Raw genomic sequence first — 15,280 nt, 5'->3', positions numbered from 1 at the left:
TTTTTTTATTTTAGAGTGGACTTATGCACAAACTCCCGTGTTGTATGGAGCTGAACCTCGTATCATGACACAAGTTGGTTCTAGCCTTGGTCTTGTACACGTAGCTTGGCCCAACCGTCCCGTCTTACCACGCACAAAAACGCCACAATATGCAGGGAGGCAGGGCTATATTCGTCCCTGTTTTTGACTTTTATTTTTATGTTCGAATCATGTTAAACCTGCTTCTTCTTATCGCATCGATGTTAGCGTATACCTAATGATAGACGATGAGATTCTGGACCAAAGAGGTGGACATATCAACAGGAGACAATATCATTTTAGAGGTGTCCCCATACACCTCACTGTCGGTTATCCGCTGGAAAATCCACGACATCTTCTATGCAATATGAATTTGTTAGTTGGTTAATCTAGAACCATAATCCCCTAACAGCGCAGTCACCGCTCGAGTCTCGGCCCCGATACGCTCCGGCCCGTCCCCATATGTCTTCAACGGCCATTCCAATGATCCCATGTGTCAAATGGGCTGCGTCCCAAGTAACCCGATGCTTGAGACCCAACCGCTCGTACGCCATCTGACCCAAGCTTCTAGAACGTGAGGCTGTTTCTTGTCCAGATTCGTAATTGCTGCATGTCCTCTCCTCAAACAAACAAACCACCGACAACAATATTAGAAGACGAAACACGAGGCTGCCGGGCACATCAAGTCAGACCAAGGTCTGTGATACAGGTCATAAAAACTGGATTGCATAAAGAGTGAGCATTTTTTTCTCTGGGTATCTCATTGTAGCCCTATCTCGAAGCCCAACTCCCAAAACGCCGCCTAGAATCAGTCACGTCTACGCTTTGGCTTCAGCGTCGGCGAAACCCACTCAGCCCTCGACTCCATATAACCTCTCGGTGATGATGCACGCATCGAAGATGTAGGTGAACTGAGCGCTGTCACGAAGCTATCTGGTGACCCTCTACCCAACGTTGCTGTACTTTCTGGAGTCCTTGGTTCCTCCATCGCCTCCTCTGCTCTCTAATTTCCAGTCGAAGGCGCCGGTTCCGTCGGTTGCGTTGTCGTCGCTGTAGCTGATGACGCTGACGCAGCAGCCTGAGGCTCATAAGATCCTCCATATTTTTCTGCAAGCTGTTGCATGGCGTTCGTGTCGAAATTGTCTAGCAGACGCGATACTTCTTGCACGTCGCGGTCAATCTGCACTTCCTTCTCTTGGCGGTGACCGTCGGCTCTATCGAGAGGTCCAAATACCCAGAGTTCCTTGATGGTACGCGAAAGAGCCAAAAGCTGTTTGATGTTGTCATGCTAGATTGAGTAAGTCGCGGTGTGTCATCTACGCGATGTGCTGTGAACTTACCAATTGGTCAAACTTTCTTTGTGTCCTTATCTCAGCAGCTGCCATTGTTTCAGGATCTCTGTAGTTGAGCTTTGTCGTTTGGGATTCAAAGTCTTTCTGATTGTCCCTATCCATTCCTTGGATTGTAGCGCAGTTCATAAGATCACGATAGCTTCTGAGGATCTCAAAGATGAGCTTGTTGTGCTTGTCTAGAGATGAGGTTAGCTATTGATGGAAAGCTTGCGAGTGGTTTCAGTTTACCCAGCAAGTTGGTAGACGATGTTGAATCCATGTTTGCAATTAATGTTCCCTCTGATACGTATCGAGTAGTGATGAAGAATGGGTAAGGAATATCTGTCGTAATTTGGAGAGTTAATGTTGATGGAGACGAGTTGATGAGCTTCAAGCTGAAGTTGAATGGGAAGAGGTGGGGGTGGGGCTAGAGTTCCGGTGGGGGACCAAAAGTTAGGCCTTGGAAAGTTTGACGATAGTTTCAATGGAATGTGATTACTTGGCCTCATTTGTTCATATCATACTGGCTTTCGTTTAAAACTATCTTTTGATACTGTTAAAAAAACCTCTACCCAGTGCAGACATAACAGATTGCCAAACCCAAAACCAGACGCCCTTCCCATCCCATCCCATAGTGATCCCCATAAACCCAGAGACAAGACAAGGGACATTAATCTTCAGCTCCCCTCTTCAACACGCAACCCATAATGGTCTAGAAAATCAATCGTGCAACACAGAGTTTCGTGATAATGAAGAAACTCCTTCAGTCGTAAAACCTTCAACGGCGCAAATTTACTCAAAGCTGGCCCTCCCAGCCCCGGTTTTCTCCCTTCCAACCGAGCTGAGGCCAACCTTTGGGAAGGGTCGAGAAGGGAGGAAGTGTGTATTGACCTTCACATTTGTCTGCCTCACACTTGAGATCGCACATGCCATAGTTCTGGCAGTAACACTCGGCGGCGCTTGGACAATGGACGGCTTCTTTGCCAAACATGACTGCAAAACGTTAGTATTCCGAAGCTCCAGGTATTGGGCGGTGTGGACATACTGTGCCAAGAATATTCGAGAACTCTACCACTGAGGGCATCTCCCAAGGCAGATACAATCAACCACTCGCGGAATCGCACATACTCGGCGCGGGGACGAAGATGAATAGTTTCGCGACGAACGGCAAACTGCGAGCAGCAGGTAACGCCGACTTCCTCGGGAACTTCAAGACTGGGGAACAGCTCCTGGAAAGCAGCCTTGTAAACGTGACGTGCGTGTATGGGCTCGCCCTCCTTGCCAGGGGACTCATCCTTAATGGGTCTGATCTCTGCGGGACAGCCAAGAATCCATACACATCGCAAGTTGGCGTAGCCGACCTTCTTCAGGTTGTCGAAGCGGAAGTTCTGGAGGAGGGGAAGAGCATCGTAGTCGGGGTTGTCGTTGTGCCATTGGAAGCGCTCGGCGTGGTGGAAGACAATGTTACCGGGCAGGGAGTCGTATCGGTCAATGATGTAGCTGCAGCGCATTAGCAAATGGGACTAGAATGGGTGTCGAGAAGAGCATACGTCAGAAAGACCATGGCCTCACGGCCCTTATTCATGGGTACAGTCAGCTTGGCCCTGTTGTCGTCGACCACGTAAATATTCTTCTTCCATTCAGGGAGGTATTCTTCGAGCCAAGAAACATTCTCATGCTTCATGCTAGCCACCACCAACTCAACATCGTCATCGCCGAGGTTCAACGTCGGATAATCATTTCTATGCTTGCGCGCCGGTGTATTTGACGGTAGGAGGCTGTCGCGGAACCAATAGAGAAAGATGACGAAGAGGACAAAGGCGACGATGGGTGCTCGATTGGAGCGTTGTCGAGGGGCCCAATGACCAGCCATGGCGAAACGATGGCGGTCGAAAATAGAGGCTGTCAAGGGATTCGAGGGTAATGGATTTGGTTGACAGCGACAAAGGACAAAAGAAAGTCGAGAATGTCCTGATGTTGAAGTTGAAGCAAGGATTGATGATACTCGTAACAGTCGGGTTTCGTTCTTAGGGGGGTCCTGGATCATCCCTTGAATGACAGCTGGAGCTCGCCCTTGGCCAGACTAAGCAAGACCCTTCAACGCCGCAGTGGCTTAGCTTGACCGGATATGGATCCAAGATCCCCTGTCATAGTGTGATTTTGTGAGCCACTTACTTCAACATGAAGATCCAGGAACATTTTATCAATCATTGTTTCCTGTCATTTGCATCATCAATGTTGATTGGAATGCGAGTAAATAGTCGAGGTACAGATAAAGATCATTGGGCTACATACAGAGAAAAAGCGATTGGTTCAATTGTTACACGGCGCAATCGATGCTAGAAGCTCCAATGATCATCATAGACAAGCACAAAAGGTTCAACAGTTTCAACGTATCAATCACAGCATTACCCTATAATTGACTATGTTTTGCGAGATATCAAGCATATGACTGGAGAGCAAGTCGTTGGTAGTATTGTCACTGGCCAATCAATTGCACACTCCAGCTTCGAGGTCACCTTTGCTCGCTTCGTCTTAGACTTGGCTTTGACAACCCTGCGATCGTCCATGATCAACAAGATCTTCTGAATCAACGTTGGAGTCGCAGATTTGACGAAACCTGTCATATTTTGCTCCACTTGGACTTTTCTTGTTTTGACCTCACGCAGGCGAATCGTCAAGTAACACGATGCTGTCTAAGGAGGCTGTAAATGTTCGGCGCAAGCTCAATCAAGTGCACACTCATATGATACTATCCTCTAAAGTCATTCTTTTTTGTCTGGTGAGACACTTTCGATCTTGATAGAAAGAGAAGTGCCCTTAACAGTAGCACTCCAGAAGTGCAACGTTCATCGTTTATACATACTTCTTTTTGGCTTGTGATAGTTGTATTAAAACTTGGTCATTTGTGAAGCAATCAATACTCGACTATTGCGAACGGCAAAAATTGTAAAAGAATAGTGTTCATCTGTCAGTGTTTGTCGGCTGATATTCAGAGCTGGGAGCCCATTTTGTGATAGGGAACTCTTTGAATGCTGAACACGCTGGATATCATGCCGTTCATAGGTAGCCTCGGCATTTGGTGACACAGCCCTGGTTTGAAGTCGGGTACATCAATCATCACCTGCCTTGTCTGGATCTCTCATATGAGTCCCAGGACCGTCGAGGCAAGGGATGTTGGTCCAGTGACACACATCAGAGTCTAAGTTCAGAGATAAAATAACGGCAGTAATAAATCAAACGAGATTACACACAGCATGTGACTTTGAGTCTTCTTATACAACAGACATATTAATACGAGGATAACCGACGTGTTGGTTGAATAGCCCGCGGCTCTTATGGCCTCTTCCCCTAGACCAGTAGTGAAATTGCCTACGGAAAGGAAGCCATTCTCGTATTACAGGGACTCTGCCGATTTGCGGGATACAGTGCTGACCATCCAATCTCGTTCAAATCAGAGACTAGCTGAAGTCCCATGTTAGTGCTTATTGCTGCAAACTTGTCCCATTCGAGAGGACGTAGGTTTATTCTCCGCGCCATTGCAATGGAATGGAACGTTAGTGCCGGAGATTTGAGGCTAACGATGAAACAAGATTCAAGCTCAAACAGCAGAAAGACACGAACTGTGAGTCGAGAGAGCATCAATTGACTTACTATAACGGTCTCGAGTATAGGAGAGGTCGAATTGAGTCGAGACCAGATGTATGGAGTCAATCGCGGTGATTAATATGGATCATGACGACTTTTGTGCAGTTAAAATTCAGCTCGCTCGCTTGCTGACCGCATGTTGACAAGGCATGAACCCGCTTGAATCGATGTCCATGTCAGAATCCTGGCTTAATGAGTCGGGGGCCAAAACATGGGCTGGCCTCGCCTCATATTGGTGGTGGTCGTCAACAATCGACCTCAGGTCAACTCTATTGGGATCTCACAGCGTCTACAAGGCTACTAGTCTAGTCTACTGCATGCTGCAAAACAATCCAACTCGAAAATTAAACCCAAAAGAGACACAATCACGGGGGGTAATTATTGTCTTGAATTGGGAATTTGCCAAGTCTTTTGAGTGCATAGGGCGCGTGCGAACAATCTTACGTGCATCGACGCGAATGGCTCACTCCAGACGGCCAAGTCGGAGACGAGGATCTTGGCTTTTGCGTGGCCTTGAATAAATGATCAACAGACGGACTCACCATAACGAGATCAGAGAAAAGCTTGGTACTTTAGTGCAACGCGTATCCCGCAGTGGAGACGCTGGAGAGGTTTTTGGAAGAAATTGCTCCGCAAGGATGAGAGGCCAGGTTATCAGGACTGTGTACAACACTGTGTGTGATGTCTGTATGGGGTGGTGAAGCGTAGATCAAACAAAGAAGGGATGTCATCTGTATGTATGAACAAGGAGTGAAGAATGATATGAGAGAGACAAAGGATATTGACCAGAACAGAAAAAGTTGTAGGTTTAGTCTTTCTACGAAAAAACCAATGAGGCGATGACTGTCGTATAAAATTAGAACACCAGTGACCTCCTAGTGGAAGCTTAGCCACGAGCCTAATCCCACCATGGTCTCGCTAATTCGGTGATGAAGGACAGGAAAACCCCGTGGATATCCTTTTCCCATCCCTTGTAATTGGACCCAGATGTTCTTTGAGTCCAACCAGGGGGCTGTGTATCCTATTTTTTGCTCTTTTTCTTTTTGTTGGAAGTAAAGACCCATTGTTTCGCAAGGGAGGTTTTGTCACTCATGGTTTAGTTGACGCCTCCACGTCACGGACCTCCTTTTAATCAAACAGCCAATTGAAGTTGAAGCGAGAGTCATTGGACATGTTCCTCGAATGTCCAAAGGTCATCATCGACAGTATCGGATGAGAAACCATGTGCGAATAAAGTCTCGCGACTGCAATTAGGTTTCGTCCCCCTGAAACTCGCATGCATTTCCGTGGTGGACGTTGCACCATCCATATCGATCGTGTCTCGCCATCCCTAGAACCTTCGATCGTCTCTTCGATTGCCCGTTACAACGGAGTGTCATGACTTGTGTAGTACTGGGCGGGTTTGCATCTGTCTCAGACCTAGACGTGGCGCTTGTTTACAATAACAAGTGAAGCCTACATGACGAATTGTACTCATGTCTTGGTTCATTGTCTTTGCCGCCGTGAGTAAATAAAAAACCAACATGCATGAAAGGGGCGAACGCGTTTCAAGTTTTCTAGTTGTGCGTTGTAGGCCTCGACTTGGTAGCGCTGACAGTACAGCGCATCCATTGACAGTCTGCACAGTGTGAAAACTTGGTTGAGTCTTGACGGATCACTTACACTGAAATTGACCCTAGTTCTCTTGCCCAGGCGGGCCCTGCCGCTGAGACCACAAAACTCAGTCCCCCCAGAACGAGGCGGCGCCGCCGGTGTGGTGCGCAGCAGCCAATAGCCACGCGAAACGGATCGGACGTTACAGGGGCTTTCCTTTGTAGGATTGGTGTGGGAGCGTTCCTGAGTGGCGGCGGCATTGAGACCACCTCCACTTAGCATTTACTCCCTGGTGTGTATGCCTGTAAGCCTGTAAGTCGGGGTTGCAGAAAACTTGACACTTGTTGTCTGAGAGACATAATAATTCAGTCATTTTGTTCGATCTTTATTAGATTTTTGGGCAGTTTATTTTCCGTATCCTACTTCAATACAGGTCTCAATCTTTCTGCCACCCCTGTCAGTAGCTTGTTTGCTCCTTGGGCCTCCTCTTTCCTTTGGTTAAAATACGCCAGACCACCTCCACCGTTTCTTACATCTTCTTCTATTTGATCCTATCCTTTTCCTACTTTCGTTTACTACTGCAGTTCATCACCGCACGACCTAGTTTACCTATTCTCTAGGCATCCTCTCTCTCTAGGACCTGCTGGCAGGAAACGCATTCTCTACACTGTGAAATACCTACACTGACATCAAACGAATATTCGACAACATGGGCGACAGCTACTCTGCCACCTCTGGCCATACTGCCACTACGGCTGTGAACAGGCCGACCATCGACACCACCGCCGCCACACAGGAAAAGCTTGATCCTACGCGCCTTCAAAGTATGGACAGCTCTAGTGCGAAGCGTATGCACAGTCTCGAAATCCCTCTCGACAATATTCGCTCTCCCCCTTCTCCCGCTGTTGGCGTCAACCCTGCCCTTTTCCGCAAGCAGACTTCCCTCGATCTCGACGACTACTTCACTGGTCCTCGTGATATCCAAAAGCACTCAAAATGGCCTCTTGTCATGCAGATGCACGGCTCCATCATGCCCAAGCTTATCATCCCTCTTGTTCTTATCGCTGCTTGGTCGACTGCCATCACAATCATCCACTACCACTACCCCAAGATTGAAGTCAACTCTGTTCTGCTCACCATTCTGGGTTTCGTCGTCGGTCTTAGTCTGTCTTTCCGATCCTCGACTGCTTACGAGCGTTATGCTGAAGGTCGTCGATACTGGGGCACACTCACCATGGCTTCCCAGACTCTGGGCCGTGTCATCTGGATTCATGGCAAGGACGTGCCAGACCAAGACCCCCGCGAGTCGATTCTGAAGAAGATTGGCGCGATGAACCTCATTGTTGCATTCGCCGTCTCTCTTAAGCACGCCCTGCGATTTGAGCCCTACAGTGCCTACCCCGATATGGAACATCTCATCGGCCACCTCAACACCTTTGCCAAGGAAGCTACTGCGGCTGATCCCGACGCTTGCTCATTGAAGAAGAAGAACATTTTCAAGTCTGTTGGAGAGTACCTGGGCGTGTCATTTGCTCAGAGCAACCCTCGAAAGGCCCTTAAGAAGACTGACAAGCCTCTCGGTAACCTGCCTCTCGAGATCCTCAACCATCTTGCCGTTACTATCGATCGTATGGTCGGCCAAGGACAGCTCGATGTCCCTATGCAACAGACTCTCGCTTATAACAATCTCACATTGATGAACGACTGCATGACAGGATGTGACCGAGTTCTCAACACTCCCCTTCCCATTGCATACACCATTGCCATCAGTCAGATTACCTTTATCTACGTCTTTGTCCTCCCCTTCCAGCTTGTTGGACCGCTCAATTGGATTACTATTCCCGCTTCCGTTGTTGCAGCTTACATCATTTTCGGACTTCTCTTCATCGGCCAAGAGATTGAGAACCCCTTCGGACAGGACGTCAACGATCTTCCTCTCGAGATTTACTGCGATCAAATTGCTGCTGACTTGGATGTTATCGCGTCTCATGATAAGCGCGAGCCGGATACGTTCCTCCTCAGTCACAACAGCATGCCTCTGTACCCAGTCAGCACCGCCTCTTCCAACGCTTGGATGAAGCGCAGTGACGAGAAGCTTCGCCAAGCCATCAAGGACAAGCCCAACACCATGTTTGAGTGGCGCAAGGAGATTGCTCGCAAGAAGCAAAGCGGCGCCAAGTTTGGTACCAACGACATGATGACCCCTGGTGATCATAATGTCTAAGCAAAAGTTTCCTTGTTATACCCTTTCTAATGCATGTTGAACGGGATTCTCAAGGGAATGGCCCACAACTACGGCGCGTCAAAATAATCTTTTTCTGGGTTCGGTTCTTATTAAATTGTACGGTTTATTCTGAAGAGTTCAGTGGTCTGGTCTGGTATGGGTTGTCAATTGTTAGACAATAGCGTTTTAGTCGTGTTGAATCTTCAAATCCAAATTGATATCAAATATTATCTACAGCTCCGTGATCGAAGTCGAGTCACAACATGACTCAATCTGACATCTGATCTTACTGTTTAAGCATGAGTAACACTGAAATGCAGTCATCAAATTTTGGAGGGGTAAAATCGGAGCGGAATTTCAGGGCAGCCGTGCCCCGCGATTTTAGAAGCTCTGTAGCGAATGACCCGCAGTCTACTGCAAGAAAGAAAGAGTCAAGCCTTTTTGTTAACCCTTGAGCCCACTTGAGTCACACTCGGAATCGCCATTGATGCTCGCGCGGCGCTTCACTCCATCCACACTTTTTTCTTCTTCTACCTCTTGTTCTTTTTATAAAGCCTCTTCTCCTTTGCGACGGTCTTCTATACAACAAGCCCGCGCTCTTTCTCATCAGTCCCTGTATCACGCCTCCAAGTACTCTTCCTCAAGATATATACGCACAATGGCGACCGACGGTAACGCCCTCGCCGACCAGCTCCAGCAGCTTGGTATTAACAGTGTCGAATCTTACCCCAACTGTCATCCCGACACCAACCCTGTCGACATCTACCGATCTCACATCACAAGCCTCCTGGCGCCCATTACTGGCGTTGATCCCAGCATCATCTACCCCGCCATCCAGTGGACTCAGACACTCGACAAGGGTGATGCTATTCTCGCTGTGCCTGCTCTCCGTGTGAAGGGCAAGAAGCCTCAAGAGCTTGCTGAGGAATGGGTCTCCAAGGTCAGTCGCATTCCGTTGCCATTGTCGACTAAACTGACCAAACGATATAGTTCCCCGAGTCTCCTCTCATCGAGAAGCCCACTACTTCTGGTCCCTTCATTTCCTTCTTCTTCAAGCCCGACAAGCTCACCAACATGCTGATTCCCACCATCCGAAAGCAAGCCGGCAACTACGGAAAGAACCCCTACAATGGTCTCCGAGACCCTAGCGACCCCAACTCTGGTAGGAAGCGAATGATTGTCGAGTTCTCTTCGCCCAACATCGCCAAGCCCTTCCACGCTGGTCATCTCCGAAGTACCATCATTGGTGGTTTCCTCGCTTCTTTGTACGAGAGCGCTGGCTGGGAGGTCACCCGAATGAACTACCTTGGTGACTGGGGCAAGCAGTACGGTCTGCTGGCTCTGGCTTGGGAGAAGTGGGGTAATGAAGAAGCTCTCAAGGCCGACCCTATCAACCATCTGTTCGAGCTCTACGTCAAAATCAACAACGAGATGACAGACGAAAAGTCCAAGATCAAGGAGAAGCAAGACGCCGGCGAGGACGTCTCTGAGCTTGAGGCCAGGTCTCTGGATGAGCAGGCCCGAAAGTACTTCCGACGAATGACAGATGGTGATAAGGAGGCTGTTGAGTTGTGGCGACGATTCCGAGACCTTAGCATTGTTCGTTATAAGAAGACGTACGCTCGTCTCAACATTGAGTACGACGAGTACTCTGGAGAGTCACAGGTCCCTGAGGAGGATATGGAGAGGGCCGCCAAGATTCTTGCCACAAAGGGACTTACTGAGGATGCCAACGGAGCTACTCTGATCGATTTCTCCAAGCACGTCCCTGGAAAGGCCGGTAAGAGTCTCGAGAAGGTCATTCTCCGAAAGAAGGACGGCACTGCTCTTTACCTCACCCGAGATATCAGCGAGCTCCTTAACCGACAGGAGAAGTACAAGTTTGACAACATGATCTACGTTGTTGCTTCTCAGCAAGATCTTCACTTGAAGCAGCTCTTCAAGACTATTGAGCTTATGGGCCATGAGGACATTGCCAAGAAGTGCCAGCACATCAACTTCGGTATGGTTCTCGGTATGAGCACCCGAAAGGGCACTGTCAAGTTCCTTGACGATATCCTCCGTGACGTCGCCGACAAGATGCACGAGGTCATGAAGAAGAATGAGACCAAGTACGCTCAGGTTGAGAACCCTGAGGCTGTTGCCGACATTCTCGGTATCAGCAGTGTCATGGTTCAGGACATGTCTGGAAAGCGGTATGTAACCATGAATCCTATGAGTGATCTCTACTAACAAGGCTAGAATCAACAACTACAAGTTCGACATGGATGTCATGACCTCTTTCGAGGGTGACACCGGTCCTTACCTCCAGTACGCCCACGCTCGTCTGTGCTCTATCCGACGAAGGGTCAACCTCAGCGACGAGCAACTCGCCACTGCCGACTTCAGCCTCCTCAAGGAGAAGCACGCTACCGATCTTGTACGGCTTCTCAGCCAGTGGCCCGACGTCGTCCAAAACACCCTCAAGACTCTCGAGCCCACCACCATCTTGACATACCTGTTCAAGATGACTCACGTCCTTAGCTCCAGCTACGACCACCTTCGAATTGTTGGCAGTGAGGATGAGCTCCAGAAGGCCCGTATGGGTCTGTACGATGCCGCCCGAATTGTGCTCCACAACGGCATGAGCCTGCTTGGTCTCTCTCCCGTTGAGCGGTATGTTGTCCTTTGAATGTTTGAAGAATATTATGCTAACTTTGAATAGAATGTAAAAGAATAGAAATTGTAGAAGACTTAAGATGGAATAAAACGGTGGACAGGAATGTTGGGATGTCCAGATTTGCCTCGATGGCTGGCGCAATAGATGAGAATATGAAAAGTTATAATATACCCATTCAAAATATATCTGCCATTGATGCTGAGTGCTTGAAGAAAATGGCTGATGAGATGAGTCACGATACAATTAAAGGCAGTCCTGAATGTCAGACGACAACAAGGTAAAGATAAAAGCAGGGACAAAGCTGTATGCTGATATATTTGTTTTCTTCATCTTTTGCATCTACCACTTTGCTTCATTCAACTTGTCGTTTTCCTCCTGTTATACAATAGGGTATACTATGTGTTTCTTTCTCCAGGCCCTAGTAGAAGCCAACAGCTTGTACATTAAGAAGTATTTTATTGTTGAGCATGACCTTCTGCTCTATCGCTTCTTCCCCATCTGTAGTCGTACAATCGTAACGGCCCTAAAATCTCCTCTCTAGGATGGCGTTCTTCCTTTGTAGTTTTCTCCCCAGCTTAAGCCACCTTTGTCCTGATCTGAACTCCATGCCAGCTCTTGACAAGATCACCCAAAGCAGCGTTAACCATGCGCTGCTGCTTAAGAATTGTCTGGCCCTTGAAAGTAGGTGATGTAATATCGATGGCGTACATGCTCCCGCAACCACCCGAGACGTCCTGGACGAGCAATTCGGTAGGGTTGAGCTTTTCAGACAAAATCTCGGCAATGGCAGCTTCGGCGGGGCTCATGGAGGGAAGGTCGGGTTCTTCCTGAGCGGCAGCGGAGAATCGAGGGATAGAGGTAGAGATGAGTCGGCGAGGTGTTGTTGGTGTTTGTGGTAGACGGGTGATGTTGATGGCTGTGGGAGCAGCGCGAATGAGGGTTCGTGCTGAGCGCATTGCTGCGCGGCGACATGTGCTGCAAATCATGATAGAATACTCAGATATAGCTTGGAGGAGGTGTGGTATGGATCAATTGGCTGTTTTGGAGTTGATTGAAACAAAAGTTGATGACGATGGACAGGAATGATGGATGCCGATGGTCCGGTTTAAACTACCTAAACTGGGTAAAACTGAAGTCGAGTTACCCACTCGGAGAAAAAAAGTTGTGGAGGGGTTTGTAATCCGATCATGGCGGTTAGTTGAGCCGAATGATACCCATAATCAGAACTCGTAAATCATGAACATCTAATAAACTTAGTATCTATAACATATGTATATTGAATTGTTTATGTATGTATTAATTGAGAAATCTAAACACAAAAGACTGACAGAAAGAGTGGCAGAATGAGCTAACGAATACCTCTCTACCCAGTTCGTTCTAGATGCAAGCCTCTCTTTCAAGGGTGGGGACCCAAAACCTACACTTTGCGACTTCTCAAAGCAAGAATCTTTTTAAACTAATCAATTCCCCTGGTCCATCATCTCACTCAACCCGTCTCAATTGCCAAGATCTTAGCTACATAATTCACTTACACCATGCCACGCAAGGTACGAAAAAAATATCATCTCACTTTACCTCAGTCAAAATACTGACACAACTCAGGCGCGAACCCCAGAGTCTCTCGCTCTCAATCGTGAGAACCAACGTCGTTCTCGCGCTCGTCAACGTGAGCTACTAGACGATCTTCAGGGCCGCGTACGTGAGTACGAGCGTCGCGATGCTCAGGCTACCCTTGAAATGCAGCGCGTAGCCAGGGTTGTGGCTGGTGAAAACGCGGTTCTAAGAGCATTGCTCGCTTCAAAGGGTGTTGCTCCTGAGGAAGTCGAGTCTCATCTTGAGGCTGTGAGACATGAGGATAAGACCACTGTAAAAACTTGTGTGTCTTCGTTTACGCCTGTATCGACGCCCTCATCTACCACATCGCCTGTCGCCATTCCCTCAAGACCTATGCCGTTCATCCAGACTCAGTGTCAACCTCAAAGCTGTGGTCCCAGCAACCCCCCTATCAATTTTCAGCCCGTGATGTATTCGCCACCGACGCCTGCTACGATTACGAATACTTGCACTGAAGAGTCAGGCTGCTGTCCCAGACCACAACCTCCGTCGCAACTACAGCCACAACCAGAGATGCAGTATCCGAGATCGATTGACAAGATTCATTGCATGGAAGCTGCTACAATCCTTGCACAAATCAAAGGCCATCCGGATGTTTCTAATGCACGTGCTGCTCTTGGATGCGCTGACAATGAAAGCTGCATGGTCAGAAATACGGATTTGCTCACCCTAATGGATGAGATGACATGATGTTATTGTATGTTGCTACAAACCACGACAAGCCTATATCTTCCAGTTCCATCGATCAGAGACCCAACGAAGCAAATACACCAACCCCAAAAGCACCGGAACTTCTATTAACGGCCCAACCGTCGCCGCGAGCGCTTGATCACTGCTTGGACCAAAGGCAGTAATGGCTACTGCAATAGCGAGCTCGAAATTGTTGCTCGCGGCTGTAAAGCTCTGTGTTGTCGAAAGCGGGTATCCAAATCCAAGGCGTCGGGAGATGAGCAGCGTCGCAAAGAAGATGACCACAAAGTAAACGATCAAAGGCGCCGCGACACGCACGACGGACACGATCTGGTGAACCACTTGATGGCCTTGCGAAGCGAAAAGGATGAGGATGGTGTATAGCAGACCGATAAGAGACCAAGGGGAACTGATGCGTATAAAGACTCGCTCATACCACTCAGGTCCAGCCAGCTTGCGCAGGGAGAAGCGAGTAATTATGGCGGCAGCGAGGGGAATGCCGAGAAAGACTGCTACGCTTGTGGCGACGGTCGAATATGACACTTCGAGGTGACCTTCTTCTCCACTGATAATGCTGATGAAGAAGATCGCCATTGGCGCGTACAGAGCCATCTGGAGGATCGAGTTTATAGCCACGAGGATAGCGCAGTATTCATTGTCACCGCCGGCGAGACCATTCCATATCAACACCATGGCGATGCATCGTGCAAGGCCGACGAGGATGAGACCGACGCGGAGTTCTGGCTTGTCTGGGAGGAAGGCCCATGCCAGGCCAAGCTGGTGCATGTTAGCGATGTTCACGGATCATGCGGGTCGCTACTTACCATCACAAAGGGTGCAACGATCCAGTTAATAAAGATACTAAAGAGGATTTGTTTCCAGACGTCGCGCTGGGAGAAGACCTCGTGGAGACTCTCATATCGGACTTTGCACAGGATAGGATACATCATAACAAGTAAACCAATAGCTGCAACATTTCAATATTAGTTCGTGCTCCTCGACTCTGGATTGGGTATCTTACCTATAGGAACTGAAACACCAACAAATTTGCCCTTTTCCAAAGCAGCGCCAGTAGAAGGGACAAAGTTACCCAACAGGATACCAATAATCATTGCAAGAAGAATCCATAATGCCAGTAAACGATCAAGCCATCCCAAAGCCTTGACAGCTGAAGAATTTCCCTTCTCTTCGGTGTGTTCTGTTTGTTGTATGTTGTTCTCGGGGTCGTGAGTAGAAGGGTACTCTTTTGTGTGCGGGGGAGAATCGGTATTCGACATGTTTGCTTCGATACAATATTGTGAGTGTTACTGTTAACCCTGAATGTATTCGAGAGGGGAAACCACAGATATTTAAGCTTATTTGATATGACTGCCTTCCGAAATCTTTCGCAATACTACCATCGTTTTCTGATTTTCTTAACTTTTTGCTCGGTATTCCTCATTGAGCTGGTGAAATTGACCAATCACATACGGGGCATGACAGGTCCCTCCTGTAGTGGAACCG

At 48.2% G+C, this 15,280-nt stretch overlaps 7 protein-coding genes across 7 annotated transcripts; 3 read left to right on the top strand and 4 right to left on the bottom strand.

The window, feature by feature from the left end:
* Positions 1-735: 735 nt before the first annotated feature.
* Positions 736-1,728, bottom strand: EDB82DRAFT_503079 (uncharacterized protein). The gene is made up of 3 exons (XM_025726399.2): positions 1,599-1,728; positions 1,359-1,546; positions 736-1,306 (listed from the first exon to the last, which is right to left on the bottom strand). The coding sequence occupies exons 1-3, from the start codon at positions 1,627-1,629 to the stop codon at positions 1,022-1,024; spliced, it is 504 nt and encodes a 167-aa protein (XP_025580970.2). The 5' UTR covers positions 1,630-1,728; the 3' UTR covers positions 736-1,021.
* Positions 1,729-1,833: 105 nt separating this feature from the next.
* Positions 1,834-3,392, bottom strand: EDB82DRAFT_503077 (uncharacterized protein). Its single transcript, XM_025726398.2, has 3 exons — positions 2,900-3,392; positions 2,395-2,849; positions 1,834-2,342 (listed from the first exon to the last, which is right to left on the bottom strand). The coding sequence occupies exons 1-3, from the start codon at positions 3,220-3,222 to the stop codon at positions 2,146-2,148; spliced, it is 975 nt and encodes a 324-aa protein (XP_025580969.1). The 5' UTR covers positions 3,223-3,392; the 3' UTR covers positions 1,834-2,145.
* Positions 3,393-6,918: 3,526 nt separating this feature from the next.
* Positions 6,919-9,099, top strand: EDB82DRAFT_503069 (Bestrophin, RFP-TM, chloride channel-domain-containing protein). The gene has a single exon (XM_025726397.2). It carries the CDS (start codon positions 7,300-7,302, stop codon positions 8,812-8,814), a length of 1,515 nt encoding a protein of 504 aa, XP_025580968.1. The 5' UTR covers positions 6,919-7,299; the 3' UTR covers positions 8,815-9,099.
* Positions 9,100-9,472: 373 nt separating this feature from the next.
* Positions 9,473-11,525, top strand: EDB82DRAFT_476730 (uncharacterized protein; the record flags this gene model as incomplete). The annotated part of the gene is made up of 4 exons (XM_025726396.2): positions 9,473-9,754; positions 9,805-11,009; positions 11,056-11,469; positions 11,519-11,525. The coding sequence occupies 4 exons, from the start codon at positions 9,473-9,475 to the stop codon at positions 11,523-11,525; spliced, it is 1,908 nt and encodes a 635-aa protein (XP_025580967.2).
* Positions 11,526-11,706: 181 nt separating this feature from the next.
* Positions 11,707-12,724, bottom strand: EDB82DRAFT_205254 (bola protein). The gene has a single exon (XM_025726395.2). The coding sequence runs from the start codon at positions 12,457-12,459 to the stop codon at positions 12,049-12,051; it is 411 nt and encodes a 136-aa protein (XP_025580966.2). The 5' UTR covers positions 12,460-12,724; the 3' UTR covers positions 11,707-12,048.
* Position 12,725: 1 nt separating this feature from the next.
* EDB82DRAFT_205286 (uncharacterized protein) lies at positions 12,726-13,794 on the top strand. The gene is made up of 2 exons (XM_025726394.2): positions 12,726-13,020; positions 13,076-13,794. The coding sequence occupies exons 1-2, from the start codon at positions 13,009-13,011 to the stop codon at positions 13,775-13,777; spliced, it is 714 nt and encodes a 237-aa protein (XP_025580965.2). The 5' UTR covers positions 12,726-13,008; the 3' UTR covers positions 13,778-13,794.
* A 16-nt stretch (positions 13,795-13,810) lies between these two features.
* Positions 13,811-15,054, bottom strand: EDB82DRAFT_433605 (sodium bile acid symporter family-domain-containing protein; the record flags this gene model as incomplete). Its single annotated transcript, XM_025726393.2, has 3 exons — positions 13,811-14,554; positions 14,602-14,744; positions 14,799-15,054. 3 exons carry the CDS (start codon positions 15,052-15,054, stop codon positions 13,811-13,813), a joined length of 1,143 nt encoding a protein of 380 aa, XP_025580964.2.
* Between the last annotated feature and the right edge of the window lie 226 nt (positions 15,055-15,280).

The sequence above is a fragment of the Fusarium venenatum genome (genome assembly GCF_020744135.1).
Source record: "Fusarium venenatum strain MPI-CAGE-CH-0201 chromosome Unknown EDB82scaffold_3, whole genome shotgun sequence".
In the NCBI taxonomy this organism is placed as follows: Eukaryota; Fungi; Ascomycota; class Sordariomycetes; order Hypocreales; family Nectriaceae; genus Fusarium; species Fusarium venenatum.
The sequence above is the reverse complement of the archived record's forward strand: the minus strand, read 5'-3'. Positions and strand labels throughout refer to the sequence as shown.

Bases quoted from the DNA above. Each gene is read 5' to 3' on its own strand.
- EDB82DRAFT_503077 (XM_025726398.2), bottom strand. From the start codon at position 3,222: ATGGCTGGTCATTGGGCCCCTCGACAACGCTCCAATCGAGCACCCATC. The intron at 2,850-2,899 runs GTATGCTCTTCT...AATGCGCTGCAG, and splicing joins GAGGCCATGGTCTTTCTGAC to CTACATCATTGACCGATACG. The intron at 2,343-2,394 runs GTATGTCCACAC...AACGTTTTGCAG, and splicing joins TCTCGAATATTCTTGGCACA to TCATGTTTGGCAAAGAAGCC.
- EDB82DRAFT_503079 (XM_025726399.2), bottom strand. From the start codon at position 1,629: ATGGATTCAACATCGTCTACCAACTTGCTGG. The intron at 1,547-1,598 runs GTAAACTGAAAC...CCTCATCTCTAG, and splicing joins ATCGTCTACCAACTTGCTGG to ACAAGCACAACAAGCTCATC. The intron at 1,307-1,358 runs GTAAGTTCACAG...TACTCAATCTAG, and splicing joins AAAGAAAGTTTGACCAATTG to CATGACAACATCAAACAGCT.
- EDB82DRAFT_205254 (XM_025726395.2), bottom strand. From the start codon at position 12,459: ATGATTTGCAGCACATGTCGCCGCGCAGCAATGCGCTCAGCACGAACC.
- EDB82DRAFT_503069 (XM_025726397.2), top strand. From the start codon at position 7,300: ATGGGCGACAGCTACTCTGCCACCTCTGGCCATACTGCCACTACGGCT.